Genomic DNA, 23,538 nt, shown 5'->3' on the forward strand with positions numbered 1-23,538 from the left:
CCGCTCCAGGACGGGGCTCTGGAACTCCAGCGGCTGGCGCGCCTCCTCGGAGGGAAGCTCGGCTGAGTCGTCTTTGGTCATGATGGGTTGTTACTCCTGGTTGCGGAGGGAAGGGGGGAAAAAAACATCCAGGCCTCTGAGCAATCAGCAGAACCCGCCGCGCCCCCCCCCCCCCCCCCGAGGGTCGATTCGCCGCCGTTGGGCAGGGCTAACAGGATCAGACTTGGCATCTCTGCAGCACCCTCTGTCCCATGGGCTCACGTTCATTTTAAGCCCCACAGGCTCGCCCCCGCCTCCCCACAGTGAGTTTGGTATTATTAAAAAAAATGGTGATGGGGAAACTGAGGCATGGACCAGTGAAGGGGCGTCCTTGCAGCAAGGCAGAACGGGGAACTGAAATCCAGGGTCAAATTACAGTGCCCTGCTCTAAACACTAGGCCCCACTCCTGTCTCTGCTCTTTCATCTGTTGTCCCCAGTACTCACTCGGGCCTGGGTTCACTGGTCCCTCCCCCATGCTTAAGGGGGAGGGCGTTTAGCTATGGGCGGGCTTAGGCTCACCATCTCCTTGCAATCACAACAGATAGACTCCCCCTCCCAGAGCTGGAAATAGAACCCAGGAGTCCTGGGGCTAACCACGAGACCCCACTCCCCTCCCAGAGCTGGGGATAGAACCCAGGAGTCCTGGCTCTAACCACAAGACACCACTGCCTCTGCCCATCTCACCAGAGCGTATGCTGCTGTCTCCTGCGCCAGCTTAGGAAAGCCCAGCAGTTCAGAACCCCCTACCTCCCATCTCCCAAACGCTCCTATGGGAAAGGTGAGCCAGGCCTCTCCCGCCACCGGTCCACATTGGCCTGCCCTGCGGATCAGAACCGCTGCCCCGGCTGCGGATGGGGCTTCCCCAGCCCCTCCCCCTGCCGAGTGTGCAACAGGGAAGAGAAAGAGGGGCCGTTGGTCTCAGCAGAGGGGGGATTGGTGGGGGCCCCCTTGGACACTCCCCTCTCCCCCGCCCTATACACACCCCTGGCCTGACATCCAAAAGTCCCTTGCAGGGCACAAGAGCCCCAGAAACAGCGGGACTGGTGGACAAAGGGGAAGAAATGGGATGGCCCTGCAGTGGGGGGGCGGGGGGGATGGGACCGATGGTTGGGGGTGAGGGAGAAGGATCAGGACACGAGAGTGGAGGGAGATGATGGGCAGGCGGGGGGGTTGTCAAGGCCTAGAGGGGAGAATGGGGCACACAGGGCAGGACTGTGGGGTGGATGGGGATAGGAATGGGTGGATTGGGGCAGGGGAGGATGGAGGGGCAGGGAGGGGCACTGGGGTACAGATGGGAAGGGTGAGGTGATGGGGTGGCTGGGGGACAGGTGGGGGTGACAGGGTAGTTGGGGGAGGATGGAGGATCAGGGAGGGGCACTGGGGTACAGGTGGGAAGGGGGGGTGACAGGGTAGTTGGGGGGGAGATGGGGTACAGGCGGGTTGGTTGGGGGGTGATGGGGTGGACGGGAGATGGGGATGGGAAGGGGGGATGGGGTACAGGTGGAGTGATCAGTTGACGGGGAAGGGGGCGATGGGGTACAGGCAGGTTGGTTGGGGGGTGATGGGAAGGATGGGAGTGGGAGGGGCGATGGGGTACAGACGGGTTGGTTGGGGGGTGATGGGGTGGATGGGGGAAGGATGGGAGGGGGGATGGGAAGGGGGATGGGGTACAGGCGGGTTGGTTGGGGGTGATGGGGTGGACGGGGGAAGGATGGGAGGGGGGATGGGAAGGGGTACAGGCAGGTTGGTTCGGGGCTGATGGGGTGGACGGGGGAAGGATGGGAGGGGGGATGGGAAGGGGGATGGGGTACAGGCGGGTTGGTTGGGGGTGATGGGGTGGACGGGGGAAGGATGGGAGGGGGGATGGGAAGGGGTACAGGCAGGTTGGTTCGGGGCTGATGGGGTGGACGGGGGAAGGATGGGAGGGGGGATGGGAAGGGGGATGGGGTACAGGCGGGTTGGTTCGGGGCTGATGGGGTGGACGGAGGAAGGATGGGAGGGGAGATGGGAAGGGGGTGGGGTACAGGAAGGTTGGTTGGGGGGTGATGGGGTGGACGGGGGAAGGATGGGAGGGGGGAGGGGTACAGGTGGGGTGATCAGTCGATGGGGAAGGGGGCAGGGGGCGATGGGATACAGGCGGGTTGGTTCAGGGCTGATGGGGTGGACGGGGGAAGGATGGGAGGGGGGATGGGAAGGGGGTGGGGTACAGGAAGGTTGGTTGGGGGGTGATGGGGTGGACGGGGGAAGGATGGGAGGGGGGAGGGGGTACAGGCGGGTTGGTTCGGGGCTGATGGGGTGGACGGGGGAAGGATGGGAGGGGGGAGGGGTACAGGTGGGGTGATCAGTCGATGGGGAAAGGGGCAGGGGGCGATGGGATACAGGCGGGTTGGTTGGGGGGCGGTGGGGGTGACGGGTGGGGAGGGCAGAAGTGGGGCGGACGGGGGAAGGATGGGAGGGGGGATGGGAAGGGGGATGGGGTACAGGCGGGTTGGTTCGGGGCTGATGGGGTGGACGGGGGAAGGATGGGAGGGGAGATGGGAAGGGGGTGGGGTACAGGAAGGTTGGTTGGGGGGTGGTTGGGGAAGGGGGCAGGGGGCGATGGGATACAGGCGGGTTGGTTCAGGGCTGATGGGGTGGACGGGGGAAGGATGGGAGGGGAGATGGGAAGGGGGTGGGGTACAGGAAGGTTGGTTGGGGGGTGATGGGGTGGACGGGGGAAGGATGGGAGGGGGGAGGGGTACAGGTGGGGTGATCAGTCGATGGGGAAGGGGGCAGGGGGCGATGGGATACAGGCGGGTTGGTTCAGGGCTGATGGGGTGGACGGGGGAAGGATGGGAGGGGGGATGGGAAGGGGGTGGGGTACAGGAAGGTTGGTTGGGGGGTGATGGGGTGGACGGGGGAAGGATGGGAGGGGGGAGGGGGTACAGGCGGGTTGGTTCGGGGCTGATGGGGTGGACGGGGGAAGGATGGGAGGGGGGAGGGGGTACAGGTGGGGTGATCAGTCGATGGGGAAAGGGGCAGGGGGCGATGGGATACAGGCGGGTTGGTTCGGGGCTGATGGGGTGGACGGAGGAAGGATGGGAGGGGAGATGGGAAGGGGGTGGGGTACAGGAAGGTTGGTTGGGGGGTGATGGGGTGGACGGGGGAAGGATGGGAGGGGGGAGGGGTACAGGTGGGGTGATCAGTCGATGGGGAAGGGGGCAGGGGGCGATGGGATACAGGCGGGTTGGTTGGGGGGTGATGGGATGGACAGGGAAGAATGGGAGGGGAATGGGAAGGGGGGGCGATGGGGTACAGGTGGGTTGGTTGGGGGGCGATGGGGATGGATGGGGAAGGATGGGAGGGTGACGGGAGAAGGGGGGATGGGGTACAGGTGGGGTGATCAGTCGATGGGAAAGGGGCAGGGGGCGATGGGATACAGGCGGGTTGGTTCGGGGCTGATGGGGTGGACGGAGGAAGGATGGGAGGGGAGATGGGAAGGGGGTGGGGTACAGGAAGGTTGGTTGGGGGGTGATGGGGTGGACGGGGGAAGGATGGGAGGGGGGAGGGGTACAGGTGGGGTGATCAGTCGATGGGGAAGGGGGCAGGGGGCGATGGGATACAGGCGGGTTGGTTGGGGGGTGATGGGATGGACAGGGAAGAATGGGAGGGGAATGGGAAGGGGGGGCGATGGGGTACAGGTGGGTTGGTTGGGGGGCGATGGGGATGGATGGGGAAGGATGGGAGGGTGACGGGAGAAGGGGGGATGGGGTACAGGTGGGGTGATCAGTCGATGGGAAAGGGGGCAGGGGGCGATGGGATACAGGCGGGTTGGTTCGGGGCTGATGGGGTGGATGGGGGAAGGATGGGAGGGGGGATGGGAAGGGGTACAGGCGGGTTTGTTCGGGGCTGATGGGGTGGACGGGGGAAGGATGGGAGGGGGGATGGGAAGGGGGTGGGGTACAGGAAGGTTGGTTCGGGGCTGATGGGGTGGACGGGGGAAGGATGGGAGGGGGGAGGGGGTACAGGTGGGGTGATCAGTCGATGGGGAAGGGGGCAGGGGGCGATGGGATACAGGCGGGTTGGTTGGGGGGCGGTGGGGGTGACGGGTGGGGAGGGCAGAAGTGGGGCGATGGGGGCAGGGGAGGGACCTGATCTTCGCCCGTCTGGGGGGCGGGGGCTGATCCCAGCTGGGCCCCAGATAAACACCGACCCTCCCCCCATATCCATCCCCCCGGGGCGGAGGCAGCTGGGCCCGGCCCGGCTCCTCTGTCCCGGGCGATGGGGGCCCGGCCCGGGCCGCACCTACCGCGGATGGGGATCCCTCCGTCTGCTCGGTGCCCGGGCGCTGTCGCTGGGTCCGGAGCCTCTCAGAGCCCATGCGCCGCCCGCAGCATCAGCATCAGCGCTGCATCCCCGCCTCCTCGGGGGGATGGGGCTGCCGGGGGGATCCCGGGGGGAGGGGGGAGCTGGGGCTATAGGGGAAGTAGGGGGCTGTGGGGTAAGATAAGGGGGAATAGGGATGTAGAGGGGAGCTGGGGCTATAGGGGAAGTAGGGGGCTGTGGGGTAAGATAAGGGGGAATAGGGATGTAGAGGGGAGCTGGGGCTATAGGGGAAGTAGGGGGCTGTGGGGTAAGATAAGGGGGAATAGGGATGTAGAGGGGAGCTGGGGCTATAGGGGAAGTAGGGGGCTGTAGGTAGGATAAGGGGGAGCAGGGGGTTGAGAGGGGAGCGGGTGCTATAGGGGCTATAGGGGAAGTAGGGGGCTGTGGGGTAAGATAAGGTGTGAACAGGGGGTTGAGAGGGGAGCTGGGGCTATAGGGGAAGTAGGGGGCTGTGGGGTAAGATAAGGGGGAATAGGGATGTAGAGGGGAGCTGGGGCTATAGGGGAAGTAGGGGGCTGTGGGGTAAGATAAGGGGGAATAGGGATGTAGAGGGGAGCTGGGGCTATAGGGGAAGTAGGGGGCTGTAGGTAGGATAAGGGGGAGCAGGGGGTTGAGAGGGGAGCGGGTGCTATAGGGGCTATGGGGAAGTAGGGGGCTGTGGGGTAAGATAAGGTGTGAACAGGGGGTTGAGAGGGGAGCTGGGGCTATAGGGGAAGTAGGGGGCTGTGGGGTAAGATAAGGGGGAGCAGGGGGTGTAGAGGGGAGCTGGTGCTAGAGGGGAAGTAGGGGGCTGTGTGTAAGATAAGGGTGAGCAGGGGGTTGAGAGGGGAGCTGGTGCTATAGGGGCTATAGGGGAAGTAGGGGGCTGTGGGGTAAGATAAGAGGGAGCAGGGGGTTGAGAGGGGAGCTGGGGCTATAGGGGAAGTAGGGGGCTGTGGGGTAAGATAAGGGGGAGCATAGTTAGAGAGGCATAGGGAAGGGAATGGGATAGTCCTGGGGGGTGACTGAGTGAGAGAGATGCCTCCCCTCCAATAATGGGGCCGCAAAGTGCCTAGCGGACTGTGGGTGCAATCCCTGTCCATGGAAATGCGGCTGCTTCAGGGGTGGGGTCATGGTGGCTCTTTTACCAGCGAACGGTCACCATGCACCGTCTGGGACAGGGAGTGACAAAGCAACCCTGGAGCTCCTGAGACTTGAGTTCAGTGCTTGAGGCCCTGTTGTGCCCGGGTTTTTGAACAGAACCACCCCTCTTATGAATCAGTTGGCGGGGGGGGGGGGGGGGAGGGCTCAGTTGTTAGCAGAAGATCTTTTCAGGACCCAGGATGGGAGACCCAGACCAGATTCCAAACACCCCATGAGTTCTGTGGGGCCGGGCCTGAAGCTTCCATCCCATCCATGGGCATTGCCTGCCACAGATGGCCCTGAACAGCTCGTAAAAGTTTCTAATGATGAACACCTTCCGAGCATGTTTGACCCAATACAGGCCTGTTATATAACCGCCGCAGCTACAACAGTCTCCTCTATTTGGGAAGGCAGCTGGTCCCGTTCATCGCAAATGGATGATAACTCTGGAACCTAGTGATGACCATATACAGTAAAAATGGCAACTACCCCCACACTCTGCATTGTGGGCAGAGTAGGGGGGTTACAGGTTGTTGCTGAAGCACTGCCGCTTTTTATTCCTCATCCCTCCTCCAACTTGACCTCCTCCCCCCCCCCACCGCCATGATAAAGGCATGAGCCATCTGCAAAATCAGATTAGGAGCTCAGAGGTCAGGGTGGGGAGAGGGTAATAAATTCAATCCCAGCTCTAGAGAAAAGCTTTTCAGTGGAGAAGGCCCATTTCCGCAGCATGTGTGTGTGATCCTTTGTGTCAAGCATGAAAGATTTTGCCGGTAATTCAGGGGAGGGAGCTTGCATGGAGCTAGCAGAAAACCGAGCGTCCATTACTACAAATCACCTTAAAAGCAGCTATAAAACTCCATCCCCCCATCAGCCGATCTCCTTCCACACACGCTGGACAAAATGGAGGTTGGTGCCTTGGAAGCTGCAATGCCCCTGGGAGATTTATGTTTAAAGCACGTTCAGTGGATGCTAGTCAAGCATCCGATTGTTCTGGGGTTAGGTTAGCTTTTCCACGCAGACCTTCTGCAACGCGAGGATCAATTTGCACATACGCAGCTCTTGGGGGAGCGCTTACTGCAGAAGGGCAATGCTGCGCCCTGCCGCTGTGTGCTGGAAAAACCTAGCAGCACCACACAACAACTCAGAGCTAGGGCTGTGTTCCTGTTAGGACCAGGTTTCACAAAGAATGGGATGTGCCTTTGAACAACTAATTGGGGCAGGAGGTGTAGCCAGACCTCCCAATTGTACCTCAGAGCCAAAGCTTTTGTATAAATGGAAAAAATACGATGTTGGCTGTTACGCTTACAAAGGAAATCTTCAAAATGTGAAGAGTGGGATTGATGCAGAGTCTCCCTGAGTTTGCAGAGAGCCTGACATACTGGTGGAGAGAGGGTAACTGTTGTTGCTGTAGTGCCATAGTGTAGATGCTTCCCACATTGACAGAAGTGGGGTTTCTATTGATGTTGCTAATCCACCTCTCCAAGAGGCGGTAGCTAGAATTCTTCCATTGACCTAGCCGTGCCCACTCTGGGGTTAGGTTACAGCACTCAGGACAGGCGATTTTTCACAGCCGAGTGACGTAGCTAGGTTGACCTAATTTTTAAGTGTAGACCAGCACTAAGATCAATCTGAGAGGGGAGAGCTGCCCCGAGTGTTACCAATTCAGAAGAGCCTGCCTGAGTTTGCAGAGAGCCTGTAACAGCAGCTCTGATGTGGAGACTGCCTCACTGATTGCGACGGCTGCTAAGCCAATTATGTTTTCAAGGCTTTATCCTGACTCAGAAAAGTGGACACATTTAAGTCAGGCTTAGCTGGCACTTTAGCAAAGCCAGCCCTAAACTCAGCTACTTTCCTTAGTGAAGGCAAAGCCCAAATGTCCCCATTGTTAGCTCTCATATGGTACTTCTTATCAGTAGATCCCAAGGAGATTTACAAAGGAGGTAGGTATCATCATCCCCGAACTGAAGCACAGAGAAGGGGGGGTGGTTTACCCAAGCTCACTCAGCGAGCAGAGTCGGGAATCCAACCATCTCCTGAGACCCAAGCCAGTGCATTATCCACGAGGCCTCCCTTAATTATTAACCATTCCCCTGCTCATTAACGCAGGTCAGAAAGGAGAGGCAGGCTCAAATTAAGATCCACAACAGCATTTTGTAGAGAGCAGGCGGGGAGGCAAGGAGACACATGAAGGACTAGCTGTGACCAATACGCTTGTGGGTAGGATTGTGTTTTCCTTAAGGGGAGCTCAACTTTCAAACGGCCGGGACACACCTGACCTCAGGGTGTGATTTATAATGGGCTTTAGGGAACATTCCTTTGGCAGGGAATGGCGTTAGCCCAAATAAAAAACGGAAGGGAAGAAGCAGGAGTTTGCTGCAGGAGACTTAGCCATCCAAAGGTGCCTAGAGGGGCTGGATTGCCCAGTGGTTCATGGTGTGTCTACACTGCATATTGGAGCCTGCAGCAGCGATGCCCCCCAGCCCAAATCCGCTAGCTCAAATCCGCCAGACTCAGGGTAGCAGGAATGCTTTGAAGATGTGATCTCCAGCCCAAGATGCAACTTCAGAGCATTGTCTACACGGCACTTTTTGAAAAAAACCAGAGCAAGCCTCACCAGCCCAAGTCAGTCAAGCCAGGCTGGCAGGCTCCAAACCGCAGCGCAAATGTGCCCTCAGGCACCCTGCTCCAGTACAGATATCATGCGGATCCAGGACCAGCGCCCCAGCTCCACACGCTGACAGCAGTGGAGTTATTCCTGATTTACACTGGGAGAGAGTGAGGGGGAAAAAAGAAATAAATCAGACCCCTGATGTTAATACACCCAAAAGGCTTGAAGGACACGCTCCAGGGAAGAATTTTTCACTGTGGAAACCTCCACTTCTTTGTCATCATCATTCATTTTTATTAAAGCATTTTTTAACCAGGTACAAACACAATCTCTCCAGTGGAGAGACAAATCAAGATTTAAACACGATGAGGTCCCCGTCCCTCCCCTCAACACATTCAACAGGATCTACAATCGTGGCGCTGCCAGTCAACCTTTGATTCCAGCTGTTTCATTTGCAAACCAATCGTATTAAAAATAAACTTAAATAAAAAAATAAAGTGGAAGAGAATTTATTCACACCCTCAGGAAAGAATCAAGTAAAAGCTAGTCAGGGAAAGCCAATGTCAATGGGACAACATGATGGTGGGTTGGGAGCCTTGCTTAAAACCTTTGAAGGATGAGTTATCCTTAGATCTAATGAAGCTTTTTCCTCTACTGATAACTTTGCAATTCAGGGACCAATCCTGCACCCACTCAAGTCGGTGGGAGCTTTGCCATCATCCTCAACAGCAGCAGAATTGCTTAATTGCAGTGTTTTCCAAACAGGGAACCCGACAGCAGGAAGCTGTAGACAAGAGCTGGCTGCAATGGTAGGGTACCCAGCACAAAAGCCCCCATTGGAGTCATGGGTCAGGCTCTAAACATTCATGGACTGGGCTCAGAAAAAAGCAGGAGTCAGGAGACACCCCCATCTTTCCACACACCCCTCCAAAAAAAAAAAAAAATAAAAAAAAAATCCCAGATGCCCAACCCCTCTGCCAAATCCTTTAGCAAGCTTTCTGATGACCCCAGCTCCTGGCAGCCCCAAACCTCTTCCCTCAACTAGTGCACATGTCCATGTTCCCTGAAGTGACTGGCCCTGCCCGTCTCCCCAGCTGCTAAGCCTACAGCATTACAAGCCTCCTACACAGTGTTGCCAACTCTCATGATTTTGTTATGAGTCTCATGATAATTATTGTTTTCCTTAAACCCCCAGCTCCTGGAGATGTGATGATTGCAGCCTTCATTCTTAAAGAAAAAGTAAGTTTCTAGCCCTCCTGGCTGTGGAGAAAGCTTCCAGATGTGACCCCATGGCACCCTAAAGGCTCAAAAAGCAGAAAGCAAATAAAAAGAACACCAAAGCCATTATGTTTACATCATCTCATGACTTTAAAGCCAAGCTCTTGATTTTTTGGTGATGTTTTGAACATTTGGGGTTGGCACTACTGCCTAGAACAAGCCGTTTAAATATCACGGCAAACTGCGCACACCCAGGATGCATGGGACCCCGGGGATGGACGGTGAGCCTTGTAACGACAGCGTTTTGCGTGACAACGCAGCTGGTCAGTGTTAACTGATACACAGTCACACATCCCTCCAGGACCTCTGCAGCCCAGATCTCGGGCAAGCACTGCTATCCTCAAGATTTCCAGCCCGGCTTTGCTGGTTCAGTCTGCTCGGTCCATTTCCCATCCGCACAGATACTTGTGCATAGGCGGAGAAATTTGTGCTAGGCTTCCAAGGCATCAGCGGGGGAGGGCTTATACACAGGATGACCCAGATGAACAATTAGGTTAACTGCCCCAACAGTGCCAGAGAGGCAGAAAACTCAGGGCCAGCAGCAAAGCTGACAGGAGTTTTCAGGAGCTTAGGAAGGGGTGAGTTGGCTTGGCTTGGCTTATACACACCCTGCTCATTTTTGTTGTCACTCAAGCAGGCAGCCAGTTATGCGCAGCAGGCAGAGCAAGTACCCGAGTAAATACAGCTTTTAATCGGTGGTTATTAACCCGCTGACAGCAGGACCCCGCAGCTCAGATGCTTGGGGAGGTGGATACATGGACAAGCCAGTAACTCGATCCCCCCGTGAGAAGACCCTTTATAAACAATCATTCCAACTCGAAACAAACCCACCTCTCCACTCCCCACCCAAATAAAGTGCCATAGCATGGAGGCCATTGAATACGCAGCTGCCGCATCATCGCGGGAATCGCTGCTCCTGTCGCTGGGGAGAGAAGGACCTGGGTGATCCCTGAACGTGCAGCTCAGTGAAGCAGGGAGCGGAGGGCTCTAGAGCACGGGTCTCTTGGTTACTGCTCTTCTACGTGGATGATTGTCTCATTCCCTTCCTCTGGGAGCTGGGGAACGGCGTACACTAGAGCCCGGTCTTCCTCCTGGCAGATGATGGCAACCGTGCTGCCGCTTTCTGGCATCACCGCGCTGGACTGCAGGCACGCCTGGGGGAGAGCAAGACGGGAGGTTAAAGATTTTGCCTGGAGAGGTTTTCGGGCAGGGCTGCTTAAAGGACGGGAGGGGCCAGGGCTCAGAGGTGGCACTGACCATTTGCTCTCTCTGGCCTTGGCTACACTCGGGAGCTCTCTCGCAGCGCTGTATGTACTCCACCTCTCCGAGGGGAGTAGCTTGCAGCGCTGCGAGTGAGCGTGCAGCACTGCAGGCTCTGATCACACTGGCGCTTTACAGCGCTGCACTCGGGGGGGGGGTGCGGTTTCACACCCCTGAGCGCAGCAAGTTGCAGCGCTGTACAGCGCCAGTGTAGCCAAGGCCTCTGTGTACGCCTAACATTGCAATAAAAGACCCGCAGCACAGCCACGGCTGGCCCAGGGCAGCTGACTTGGCTTGCGGCGCTCAAAACTGCAGTGTAGACGGCCAGGCTTGGGCTGGAGCCCAGACTCAAACCCGGCGAGTGGTGGGTCTCAGAGCCTGGGCTCCAGCCCGAGCATCTACACTGCCATTTTTAGCCCCGCAGCTCAAGTCAACTGACCTGGGCTCCAAGCCTCGGTGCCGTGCGTTTTTGCCTTGTAGTGTAGACGTACCCTCTGGTGTTTGGCTGGCTGGTTCTTGCTGCTCAGGGTCGAACTGGTCGCCATATGTGGGGTTGAGAAGGAATTTCCCCCTCCAGGTCACATTGGCGGGGACCTCAGGGGTTTTTCGCCAGCGTGGGGGGGGGGGGGGGGGTGTCACTTGGCAGGATGATCTGGGTCTATCTCCCTTCATCACTCCCCTGTCACTGCTGGGCCCTGGGGCCCCTCGGTCCCTCCTATTCGCTGCCTGCGGCACATGATAGGTCAGTCTCCTGCAAGCTGTAATACTTGGTCTAATTTCAGTGGCTGAGTTAAGCACGCAGGTGCTGATGGTAGCCTGTGAGATACTGCGGATAAGTCTAGATGGTCTGGTGGACCGTTCTGGCCTTAGGCTCTCTGACTCTAGCTTCAGATTGCTCCTTAGATCCAGCCCCGGGGAACAGCAAACGAGTCGTTCCCGTCTGACAGCGGTTTGGTGGCCCCTGGATAAAACAAGTTTGGTTGCTATCGAACAAGGGTGCAGGAGACAGAGGTGCACTAAGGCCCCTCGTCGGCAGCCTCAGCAGAGAAGCCAAGGGCTGATTGGACCCCGGGGGCTGAACTCTCCCCTCTCAGCCCTAGAGAGGGTCCTGCAGATCACAGAGATGGGGGCGACAGAGGAGTTCAGTCTCAGTGGCCTGTGCATTCCTTGGCCTCTCTGCCTAGGCTGCTGGGAAAAGGCCTGGTAAGTGATGGGAACTGCAGGCAGAGGTCGGAATCCTCCCCTTGAACCGATGACCTAGAAGTGAAAGATGCTGCCTCTCCCCTAGTCAAGCCCACAAGCCATTCAGACCCCACCCAAGCTATTTTAGGGCTCATCAACATGCAAAGTCATTCCGGAACAAGGCAGGGTATGGATTTCAAGTCTTATAGCTATTCTGGAATAAGAGTATCCATATGGGAAGCTATTCTGGTCAGTTTCCCCAGGTAAAAAAACCCTCAGGTCCACAGATCAGTAGTTTTTGTTGTTGTTTTTTTAAGGTTAGAAGGGACTACCACATTATCTGAGTCTGGCCTGGGTAAAGCAGACCGTGTTTCATGCAACATAATTTTGCTTCAGCTGCCTCTCTCATACCCCCATTCCAAAATGCTACAGGAAAGAGTGGGGGTATAAAGACACTGTCATGCTGAAAGGGCTAAAGGCTGCCAGCAAGCAAATCCTGGATCCAAACACAATCACAGGCGTCACTATAGCCAGTGGGTGTGGCCAAGCACTCTTTTAGGCTAAACAAAAGGAGCAATCAAGCCACTTGATGTAGTGATGGCAGCTGCAGACAAAGAAGACTGACTGCCCAAGGAAACAGGCTGCATGGCGTATCAGAGCTATGCCATGTAAACTGAGGAATGGCCCTGGCTGCAGACCCAGAAGCTAGGCAAGAGAGCCAGGGGAAGGAACTGTGGGTGTGACCCTGATAGGAAGCAGAGAGATGGAGTTTCTTGGGGACAGACTGCTCTGGAGGGACAGACTTGAAGATTTATGAGCAAGGAAGATGCCTGTTTTGTAGAGATGGCTGTATATAGACAAGATGACATCATAAGTCTACCTGACTCGTATCATCAATTTCTCATCCTAACAGAGACAACTCTGCCAGGCCCCCAACTTCCCACCCCCACAATACTGTCTAGGCAATAAATTAAATCAAAGCCTCTGGTTGCAAGGCCAGCATGAGCGAGCGGCGGGAAAAGATCCAATTTCAAGCTGCGATCTGAAGAGGACTGGGGGGATACATTCCATCCACACGCATTTATCCAGTTCAATTAAAATGATCAAGAACAATAAACCGGCTGAGTGAATTCCAATTAAGGAGGAAGGGAAAGTTCAAAGTTAACAATTAAAACCCTCCTAAAACAAGACCTGTGTGTGAATCTTTTTGCATCCGAGCCCAGCGGCTGACTGAACAGACCTCGGAACTGATGTGCTAACAAAGAACCCAACACCATAGCTAATGTGGCACTTAAGGACTGACGCAAGCCACTCCCGCAAAAGATTATTGGGCATGGAAGGTTATGGCACTAGTCAATGGACAGACCCTCTTCCTTAGGTTTGCAGTAGGGGCCTATCTCCACGGCACAAGTTATTAACAGCCTCTCACGGGGTGGGGGGGGGAAGATACAGAGCTGTGAACATTGTCAGATTGATTATCTATCTAGGGTACTTCTACAGTGCCCCTCACCATAGTATCTGAGCATCTCACACGCTTTAGTGTCGTTCCCCCCACAAGACCCCTGTGAGGCTAAGTGACTTGCACCAGGTCATACGGGGGTCTGTAGCAGCACAGAGAATTGACCTTGGGTCTCCCATATCCCATGCTGGCACCCTAACCGCTGGGCCATGGTGCCGTTCTGTTAGTGCTATTTGCAAGACCTGGCTCCTAGAAGGGTGAGGCAGCTATGTATTGGTTGGTTTTATTAAACTGATGTATCACTGAATGTCTCAGTGTATGTGGGATCCACCCTCAACTCTCAGAGCTATAGCACATCTCTTCCAGACCAGGGACAAGGGAGAGTCCTGGCTCTCATTCAAATGGGAGCGCGCCTCAGGACCAGGCGCTGGCTGAAGCTAGGAGGACTGGCTGTCTCCAGCACCTCTGCGGGGGCCTTGGGTTTGGAGCACTGGAATTTCCCAGAAGGGGAGAAACAAAGAAGCCGGATGTTATCGCTAAGCCATATGAACTCAGACTATAGAGAGGGGGGAAAGGGCCACACTTTCATAGCAGAGGACAGCTTTTCTGAGTGCAGCACTGCTCAAGGTCAGAGAAGCTTGCTGGAGAGGAAAGAGAGTAAGACTAGTGGTCAGAAGAGAAGCCGTGAGTTGCAGGAGGAGGGACCCGGACACCTGGTTTTTATGGTGTCTCATGTCCCTGCCCCAGAAGTCAATAAAAGGCGCCACTTACTTTTCTACTCTGATCTAAGTCCAAAGAACGTTTCAGAGAGGTGAGGAAACTGATGCAGGGAATGCGTGGAGGTGCGCGTGTTTTGTCCGGATCTGTGTATTTCTTGGGCCGTCTCAAGGAGAGAGTGATTGTTTTAGAATCCCGATTTGCAAAGCCTCTGTATGGTGCACGTCAACGGTCACATGTCCCCAAGGTGTTCAACAGCAGAGAGGCCACCAGGTTGGCGCTCTGGGAGAGGGTGGGCTTGAGCAACGGGGGTGTGCCTTGCGAGGGGTCAGCACTGTTCTTGCGGGGCCTAGGGCAGCTGGACCATGGGGTGCCATTTCTGCCTGTGCCCAAGGAGTGTGCCAGAGAAGCAAAGGAAAGACAGGGTCGGGGACCACCCAGTCTGGAAGCTTAAAGAAGACAGAGCCCAGGGTGGTAGGACTCAAACAACCCGAGTGTCCAGCAGGGGGAGTATTACCAGGGCTGCAGCAGCTCCATTAGGAAAGCCCCTTTGCTTCCAAACGGGGATGAACTCAAGGCCAGATCCTGCCCTCACTGAAGTCAATGAGGGTTAAGTCACAGGCTTTGAGTCTCCTCGCCCCCACCCCCAGCAAGATCTGACCATTTCACCAACTACACCCCCATTAGCAAGATACTGAATGGTCGATTCCCGACTTTTTTTTATTGTGGCACGTGTGTAAGGAGAGCGCTGAACTGAGAAGCTGGTGAACTGGGGTGCACTGCTTCCACAAAGGCAGCAGGTTGGCACACACTGCAGGCATCCAGAAGATAGGGGCCTGGGCACTTGCATGTAACAAAGCGGGGTGTGTAAACTGCTCGCCTGCATTGGGAAAGAGGGGGCTCCTGGAGCCCAAAGCAGTGCACCTGTGTTGCCAGCAGCTGGTGGCTGGGGAGAGTTTCCCCTGCTATGGCACAGACAGGGTGTCCTCCCGCTGTAAGCAGGTGGTGGTATTAACCCCAGTCATCCTGGGTAATGCTGAAAAGTGTCACGGCTCCTCCTACCAAGGTGCCTCCATCATCACCCCAGCAGGGAAGAGAGGATGCTTGGTCCCAAGGGCCCGATGGATTCTGGACTAAGACGACGTGGGAGTTAGTGGTTCGGCTTGACACACAGACTCGCTGCAAAAGACCTCTCCCCCGCTTCTCCTCACACAGGGACAGCCAGACAGGCTGGCAGATGGGAACAACTTTCCAACGGTTGTTGTAGCCTTGATTCCCATAGCAGCAACACCACCATTAGGAACAGGCACCCACAAGACACTGGGCCATCCAGTCCTCAGGACAGCATACTAGGCTGGCGCTGTTCCACAGAGCAGAGTGAAGCCAGCTGGATGAATTTGGCCCCACATATGGTATAGAGTAGGGAATAATAGGCTATACGGTCTGTCCCCCACCCACCAAAGCAGGAAAAAATCCCACCCCTTGTATCCCCACACAAGGCACTCATAGCATCCTGCTCAGGCTGTTTGTGGGTATCAAACATGAGTCCCCTAACTCTAACTGCATGAGTTGCTACTGCTTGAGCTAAAGGCCCGTATCTGCATTCTCTATGGGGCATAGCCACTCGGTAAAACAGACGGGTGTTCTGGTGGCTAGAGCACTAGCTTAGGGCTTGGGAGACCTAGGTTCAATTCCCGGCTCCGCCACAGGCTTCCTGTGACAACTCGGGCAAGTCACTTAGCCTCTCAGAGCCTCAGTTCCACATCTGTACAAGAGGGATAAGAGCCCTGCCCCACAGGATTTTAAAGATTGTGAAGTGCAGAGATACTACCATGACAATACCTACAGCTATGTCTACACTGCAGCCAGGGCTTTGTCTTGGAGACGTACTCCAGCTACCCGCAGTGCCACATCCTGACTTCTGAAGTGCAACTAGCACAGGTACATCCACACGAACTGCAAATCACCCCCATGTATGCATACATGTGTGACCCAGGGACCTCATGGTGCCAACTGACAGAGGGTATAAGGGTTACAGGGATCCCCGGAGTCTGGTATTTACATTCTAGTTCACCAAAAGGTCGATTTCAGGGTCTACTGAAAGTGTGTCATATACTGGTCCTCTTGATCACTGCAAGATGGATGTACAGGGGATATTTGAGGAGTTATGTTTCCGTAGAAAAATTATGTCCTTAAAGCAATGTATAAGGTGACCTGCCTTAGTTCCACCAGACAGGAGCTAAGAAACATTCCTCTCTCTGGTCTGGCTTGTCGAATACTAATGGAGGGATGTGACATCAAAGAGAAAGCAGCACACAGGAAGAAACAAGCCACAGGGGGTTTATCCTGTTTGCAAACAATGGTTTGGAGGACTATTTCTAGGGGGTGCCTATGAACCGCCATTATTCCTTCAATCTGTAAGAACAAGCTGTCAGTGGGCTTGATTTTATGAGAAGGAGGCTCAACCCTACTTGCTGAAAATGCTGGGGAAAGGACTTGGGGTAGGCGATCTTGTAGGACAGTAATTCTCAACTAGGGGTCCGGGTCCCCCTGGGGTGCCACAGGCAGGTTTCAGGGGGTCCACCAAGCATGGCTGACATTAGACTCGCTAGGGCCCAGGGCAGAAAGCCGAAGTCCTGCCACGCGGGACTGCAGACCGAGTCCTCAAGTCCTACCACCCAGGGCTGAAGCCAAAGCCTGATCAACTTAGCTTTGTGGGGACCCCGGGCAATTGTCCTCCTTGCTACCCCCTAACATTGGCCCTAGCTTTTATATGCAGAAAAACAGCTGTTGTGGAACAGCTGTACCATGGAGTTTTTATAGCATGTTGTGGGGGCCTCGTAAAGAAGAAGGTTGAGAACCCCTGTTGTAGGAGATATGGGAATGTCTTGTGTTCATTAAATATCAGCTCTAGAAAGCGTGTTATGATTTTGTTTCATATGTAACAATGGGGAGGGATAGCTCAGTGGTTTGAGCATTGGCCTGCTAAACCCAGGGCTGCGAGTTCAATCCTTGAGGGGACCATTTAGGGATCTGGGGCAAAAATCTGTCTGGGTAGTGGTCCTGCTTTGAGCAGGGGGTTGGACTAGATGACCTCCTAAGGTCCCTTCCAACTCTGATGTTCTATGAGTAACCATCTCCAGCTGAACCTGTTCTTGTTTTCACTATATAGATACCTAAGTGGTGTTGGTGGGTGGGTGTGGTGACCCAGAGTTGAATCTTACAAGCTGGAGTGTACTGTTCCTTTGGGAACAACAGATGTACAAGTTCTGTCAGTGTTCAGCGGAACAGGGCTAGGCATGCGGCAAGGACTTGGCGGGGGCATGTGCCTATCGCTTACCTGACAGAGAGACTGGGGTCTGCAGAGGCCTGGAAGCCAGTGCTTGTGCTCCCAGAGGCTGGTAGGTAGTTTCAGGAAGCCGACCCACAGCAGGGACAGACAAGACCCCCTCATGCTAAGGGCAACTGGTGGCGAGGGACCCGGCAAGCATCAGAACATACCCTTCAACAGCCAGACAGAGCTTAGACACGCCCAACCTACCATCTCCAACAGCTTGAGCTTCTCATCCGACACGAGGCTCTCCTTCCTCAACTGCTCCACCACGCCCTCCATGGCTTCCAGTTTGGTGCAGTGACGCCGGTGTCGCTGCTGCAGCACCTTGACCTTCTTCTGCAGGCCCATCACCAGGTTGACCAGCTGCTGGGTGGTCAGCTCGTTCTTGTGGTAGCGGTGCTCCTCGAGCTGCTCCTCCAGGGTTTCGGCACAGAGCTCCACCTCGATGGTGGAGGAGGAGTCGTCATCATCCAGGGAGCCGGCAGCATAGTTCGACACTATGGGCACCGTGGAGACAATGGGCACCGTCAAGGCTGAGGACAACACGGTCTCGGGAGGCGACGCACTGGACGTCAGCGGCCCCATGGCGCAGGAGGACACCACCGGCGCGGTGGGGATGGTCTCGAAATACGCCACCATCTGGGTGGTCGACACCTGCAGGGAGCTGAGGACAGCTGCGGTGGAGGGGTCGGTTTCCAGAAGGGGCTGGATCGACACATTCTCAATGAAGAGGGTGCCCTGGTCCGTAGTCTCCTGTGGGTCCACCGTGGCCACCAGGGTATGCGGCTGATCAGCAGCGAAAGTGCCCTCGGGCTGGTCCACCACAGCAGCGTCCTCACAAGAGACCATGATCTCTGTGGCAAACTGCTCGGGCACGTCCGCCACGAAAGAGTCCGGAGAGGCCTCAACGGAGAAATCCACACGCTGGTCCATGGCAGGAGGGAACGGCTGGCCTGGGAGATGGATGGGGATGGACTCTACGCCCTCCGTGGGCGAGGCCACGGCCAGCGCCACAGCGTTGAGCGGCTCCACGATCTGAACGAGAGGCATCAGGTTCACCGCCCCGACCAGAGGGGAGGAGAGGGCATGGAGGTCCAGATCCGAGACAGAGGGCTGGGCTTCCACATAGATCGGGGCCGAGGACAGACCCGGGTCGATAGCTATGGCGAGAGCTTCCAGTGTGTCCGGAGTGGGGTGGGCGGCCACGGCTTGTGGCCCCTGCGAGGTCCTGTCCATGCTGTTCTCAACAATTAGCTTCTTGGCCTGTGTTTCGCATGGGGGCCTGGCAGGATTCTCCCTTTTCTGCAAGCCACCAAAGAAACAACATGTATTTGCCTCTGAAGCACAATGCAGAGGTGAGGGGGCCCAATTACCTGCCCTGCTTGGGGCAGGAGGAAGAGGTGGCTATAAGTTCCCTTTGCATTCCCCTATGCTGCAGGAGGGCCTTATCTGGCTTCCAGGGTCAATTACAGCAGCCTCAGAGCTGCTCTAAGTTATGCTCTTTTTTATGGACCCTGGGGAGCAGAGGATGGACACAGCACAGTGCACTCTGGCTGCCCCCAACACCCCCCCCCCCCACACACACACACACATTGCTGTGTGCTCTGGCCGTGCCCTGATCTACCCCCATGCCAGGTGTTACAAGCAGGGCCCTTACACCTGCTCTATGCCAGCTGGGGAGGCCTCTGACACAAGAAGGCGGCTCAAGCAGCTGTTTCTGCTCACTTTCGGGCCCCTTTGCACTCCAGAACAGAGCAAAGTGGCTTTAGGTTTTCCAACAGGCCTGATTCTCAGGCCCCATTCCCCGGGCTTTGCAGGGACTGCCCAGATTTAAAGCGCTGTCAAAGGCCTGCCTCTGGGGTCCCTGAGTCGTCAATCCAGCCCCCTCTCCAACACCTTGCACAAGCATGCACAGTCAGACAGCTCCACATGCTCCTCCCCTCCCCCTCCTATGTTCCAATTAGGCAATTATTTCCTCCATTGCTGTTAGCCTTCGTTAAGTCACATGACAGAGCTGTTTACTCTCAAGCTGTTTGCTCTGGGAGTGACAGACTGTCAATAGCCTGCTGAACCAGCGAGCAGGTATAGGCAGGCCACCTGGCAGTGACTAGGCCGGTTTCTGATCATCTTGCCAGATTCGCACAAGTAATAAACAGGGTGCTTTAAGCTGGCCCCAAGGGGCTCAAAGCTTCACAGTCCCCTCCGGAAACGATCAATATCATTCTTCCTATTTTACAGATGGGACAACTAGGCTACAGAGAGGGGGAGAGACTTTTCCAAGGTCACACAGAGTCAGTAACAAAGTTGGGAATAGCACTCAGGAGCCCTGAGTCCCCCATGTTCTAAGCACTGGACCCCACTCCCAGGGTTGAGAATAGAACCCAGGAGCTGAGTTCCAGTCCCTCCTGCTCTAGCCACTAGACCCCATTCCCAGGGTTGGGAATATAGCTCAGAAGCCCTTACTTTGAGTCCCTGCATACTTCTGTGCCTCAGTTTCCCCAACTTAAAAAATGGGGATAATTCCTTCCCAGAGTAAGGAATAGAGTTCAGTCCTCTACACTAGTTACTCAGCCACGCTCCCTCCCAAGTCAGCTATTTTGTAAAACCCTCTCCCAAGCATCCCCCACTGAGTTCACACTGGAAAGTCCCTACATCAGTTGATGACCAGAGACTTACCAAGGGTTTTTCAGACAGTTGAAAGATGGTGGGGACAGCATCAGGCTTTAGATAGCGAACCCCCCACCTGTATTCGAAACACGACGGAGCAAAGTGCTCACTGCATAAATGCTGGTATCTGGTGGGTACCCACTTCTCTTGGTTCATCTGAGAGAGCCATTGTTGGAGTCGTTCTGGGTTATGCAAGGGAAACCTGCATGGACATCAGAAGAGGTCTTCAGTGACAACCAAACCTCACACTGTCATGGCCACATTCAGCCTCTGATTGCCAAGCAACCCACAAACATTCACTGATTTAGCTTCACAGCCCCCTTTGAGGCAGGTCCGTGTTAGGATTCCCATTTTACAGATGGGGAAATGGAGGGACAGAAAGGTGAAGAGACTTGCCCAAATTCAAGCAGTGAGTCACCAGCAGCTAGGAAGAGGACCTAAAAGTCCTGATTCCCTGAGCACTGCTCTTGTCCCACATTCTATCAAATATCCAAACAGATATCAGTGATTAAAGAGGTGGCAGCAGACACCAGGACTCGGCTGGCTGGGCCTGAATATCAACCCCAGGGAAGTATTAAATTCCAAATGTTTGACACCCAGCTCCTCCTCCCCCTACACCCCAGGCCTGCAGATGCATGGGCTCAGCCAGACACCAATAAAAACAGATGCAGTGACAGAGTCTACTGCTCTCCAGTGCATTTCCCTGCCCCATTCCTTACATACCCCATTTCCCTGCCCCATATCGTAGAGTGCCTCTGACCTATTAACCATGGCTACACCTGGTGTTGTACACATCCCTGTAACCATACGGCACTCAATGCTGTTAAATAAAGGGCCCGCCTTCCCTGCAAGTAAGGTATAGCACCTGGCAACACCCACCACGTGGCCCATACCCATATGACAGCACCATCCTGTTACTGGGGGAGGGGAATTCCACTCCCTCCATTAACATATGTCACATGGCGCTCACTGATATAATCATGTTGGACAAATACCCCAGTCTAATATGGTCCATGACCTGCTCCATGCACCTCACCCATGCATGGCCCACTCCCCACCCCAACGGTGCTCCCCCTCACTCCACTGCCTCCTGCCCCCCAGACTGCACCCCACTGTGTCCTGCCCCCTCACATCACCACCTCCTGCCCCCTGCTGTTTCCTGCCCCCCCACCTCCTGCCCCTTCCACTGTGCTCTCCCTCACCCCACTGCCTCCTGCCCCCCTGACCGCCCCCAACTGTGTCCTGCCCCCTCACCTCACTGCCTCCCCACTACCTGCACCTTCCACAGTGCTCCCCCCCTCACCCCACTGCCTCCTGCCCCCCCAAGACCATCCATGTCCAGCCCCCTCACCCCACTGCCTCCTCCTGCCTCTTCCAGTGCTCCCCTTCACCCCACTACCACATCCTGCCTCTTCCACAGTCCTCCCCCTCACCCCACTGCCTCCTGCCCCCCCAAGACCACCCATGTCCAGCCCCCTCTCCCCACTGCTTCCTCCTGCCTCTTCCATTGTGCTTCCCTTCACCCCACTGCCTCCTGCCCCCCAGACTGCCCCCCACTGTGTCTCACCCCCTCACCTCACTGCCTCCTGCCCCCTCCACAGTTCTCCCACTGCCTCCTGCCCCCCCACCTCACTACCACCTGCCCCCCCACCTCCTGCCCCTTCCACGGTGCTCCCGCTGCCTCCTGCCCCCCAGACCGCCCCCCACTGTGTTCTGCCCCCTCACCTCACCGCCTCCTGCCCCCCCACCTCCTGCCCCTTCCACGGTGCCCCCTCTCACCCCACTGCTTCCTGCCCCCCCAAGACCACCCATGTCCAGCCCCCTCTCCCCACTGCTTCCTCCTGCCTCTTCCATTGTGCTTCCCTTCACCCCACTGCCTCCTGCCCCCCAGACTGCCCCCCACTGTGTCTCACCCCCTCACCTCACTGCCTCCTGCCCCCTCCACAGTTCTCCCACTGCCTCCTGCCCCCCCACCTCACTACCACCTGCCCCCCCACCTCCTGCCCCTTCCACGGTGCTCCCGCTGCCTCCTGCCCCCCAGACCGCCCCCCACTGTGTTCTGCCCCCTCACCTCACCGCCTCCTGCCCCCCCACCTCCTGCCCCTTCCACGGTGCCCCCTCTCACCCCACTGCTTCCTGCCCCCCCAAGACCACCCATGTCCAGCCCCCTCTCCCCACTGCTTCCTCCTGCCTCTTCCATCGTGCTTCCCTTCACCCCACTGCCTCCTGCCCCCCAGACTGCCCCCCACTGTGTCTCACCCCCTCACCTCACTGCCTCCTGCCCCCTCCACAGTTCTCCCACTGCCGCCTGCCCCCCAGACCGCCCCCCACTGTGTCCTGCCCCCTCACCTCACTGCCTCCTGCCCCTCCACAGTTCTCCCACTGCCTCCTGCCCCCCAGACCGCCCCCCACTGTGTCCTGCCCCCTCACCTCACTACCTCCTGCCCCCCCGCTGCTTCCTGCCCCCCCACCTCCTGCCCCTTCCACGGTGCTCCCGCTGCCTCCTGCCCCCCAGACCGCCCCCCACTGTGTCCTGCCCCCTCACCTCACCGCCTCCTGCCCCCCCACCTCCTGCCCCTTCCACGGTGCTCCCGCTGCCTCCTGCCCCCCAGACCGCCCCCCACTGTGTCCTGCCCCCTCACCTCACTACCTCCTGCCCCCCCGCTGCTTCCTGCCCCCCCACCTCCTGCCCCTTCCACGGTGCTCCCGCTGCCTCCTGCCCCCCAGACCGCCCCCCACTGTGTCCTGCCCCCTCACCTCACCGCCTCCTGCCCCCCCGCTGCTTCCTGCCCCCCCACCTCCTGCCCCTTCCACGGTGCCCCCTCTCACCCCACTGCTTCCTGCCCCCCACTGTGTCCTGCCCCCACACCTCACCGCCTCCTGCCCCCCTGCTGCTTCCTGCCCCCTCCACAGTCCTCCCCCACCTTGCTGCCTCCTGACCCCCAGCCCCCACCCCCTAGCTCCTGCCTCCCCACCCCCCTCTAACGCCTCTTGTCCCCTCATAGCCCTGCCCCCCCCGCGGGCTCGGCCGCTCCCCTCCAGGCCGGCGCTCGCCTCCCGTTGCCAGCCCGCGTTGTCCGGGGGGCGAGAGCGCCCCGCGCGTGACATCCCGGACCGGCGCGTGACGTGTCCTGACGTCACGCCGCCGCGCAGGCGGCACTGACCTATAGAAGCTGAGGCGCTCGGCGCCCGGCCGGCGCTGCCCGGCCGAGTTGGAGCAGTTCGGCGCCCGGCAGTACTTGGGCATCGTCACTCGCTCGCCCGCCCGCCCCAGCGCCGGCCTGGCTCCCCTCGCACGTGACACGCGCCGCGCCACGCCACGGCCGCACGCAAGGCGACGTCGTGCGTCGCTACGCATAGAACTCCCGCCCGCCTGTCCGTCCGAGGGCGCGCGTGCTGCGCAGCAAGGTGGAGGGGGCGGAGCTATATCCGGGGCCCTGCCGCCATGGCAACAGGGCCGTAGACTAGAGCCGCAAGGGCCGTAACGCAGGGGGTGGCCGCGG

The 23,538-nt window shown here is 57.1% G+C and overlaps 1 protein-coding gene across 1 annotated transcript; it reads right to left on the minus strand.

The window, feature by feature from the left end:
• Positions 1–8,408: 8,408 nt before the first annotated feature.
• THAP8 (THAP domain containing 8) lies at positions 8,409–23,284 on the minus strand. Its single transcript, XM_065421004.1, has 4 exons — positions 23,200–23,284; positions 20,045–20,237; positions 17,576–18,670; positions 8,409–10,570 (listed from the first exon to the last, which is right to left on the minus strand). Exons 1-4 carry the CDS (start codon positions 23,280–23,282, stop codon positions 10,424–10,426), a joined length of 1,518 nt encoding a protein of 505 aa, XP_065277076.1. The 5' UTR covers positions 23,283–23,284; the 3' UTR covers positions 8,409–10,423.
• Between the last annotated feature and the right edge of the window lie 254 nt (positions 23,285–23,538).

The sequence above is a fragment of the Emys orbicularis genome, chromosome 21 (genome assembly GCF_028017835.1).
Source record: "Emys orbicularis isolate rEmyOrb1 chromosome 21, rEmyOrb1.hap1, whole genome shotgun sequence".
Lineage (NCBI taxonomy): Eukaryota > Metazoa > Chordata > Testudines > Emydidae > Emys > Emys orbicularis.

Coding starts and splice junctions, on each gene's coding strand:
- THAP8 (XM_065421004.1), bottom strand. CDS start 23,282: ATGCCCAAGTACTGCCGGGCGCCGAACTGCTCCAACTCGGCCGGGCAG. Junction 20,238..23,199: donor GAGCGCCTCAGCTTCTATAG/GTCAGTGCCGCC, acceptor ATGTCCATGCAG/GTTTCCCTTGCATAACCCAG. Junction 18,671..20,044: donor AACTGTCTGAAAAACCCTTG/GTAAGTCTCTGG, acceptor GGTGGCTTGCAG/AAAAGGGAGAATCCTGCCAG.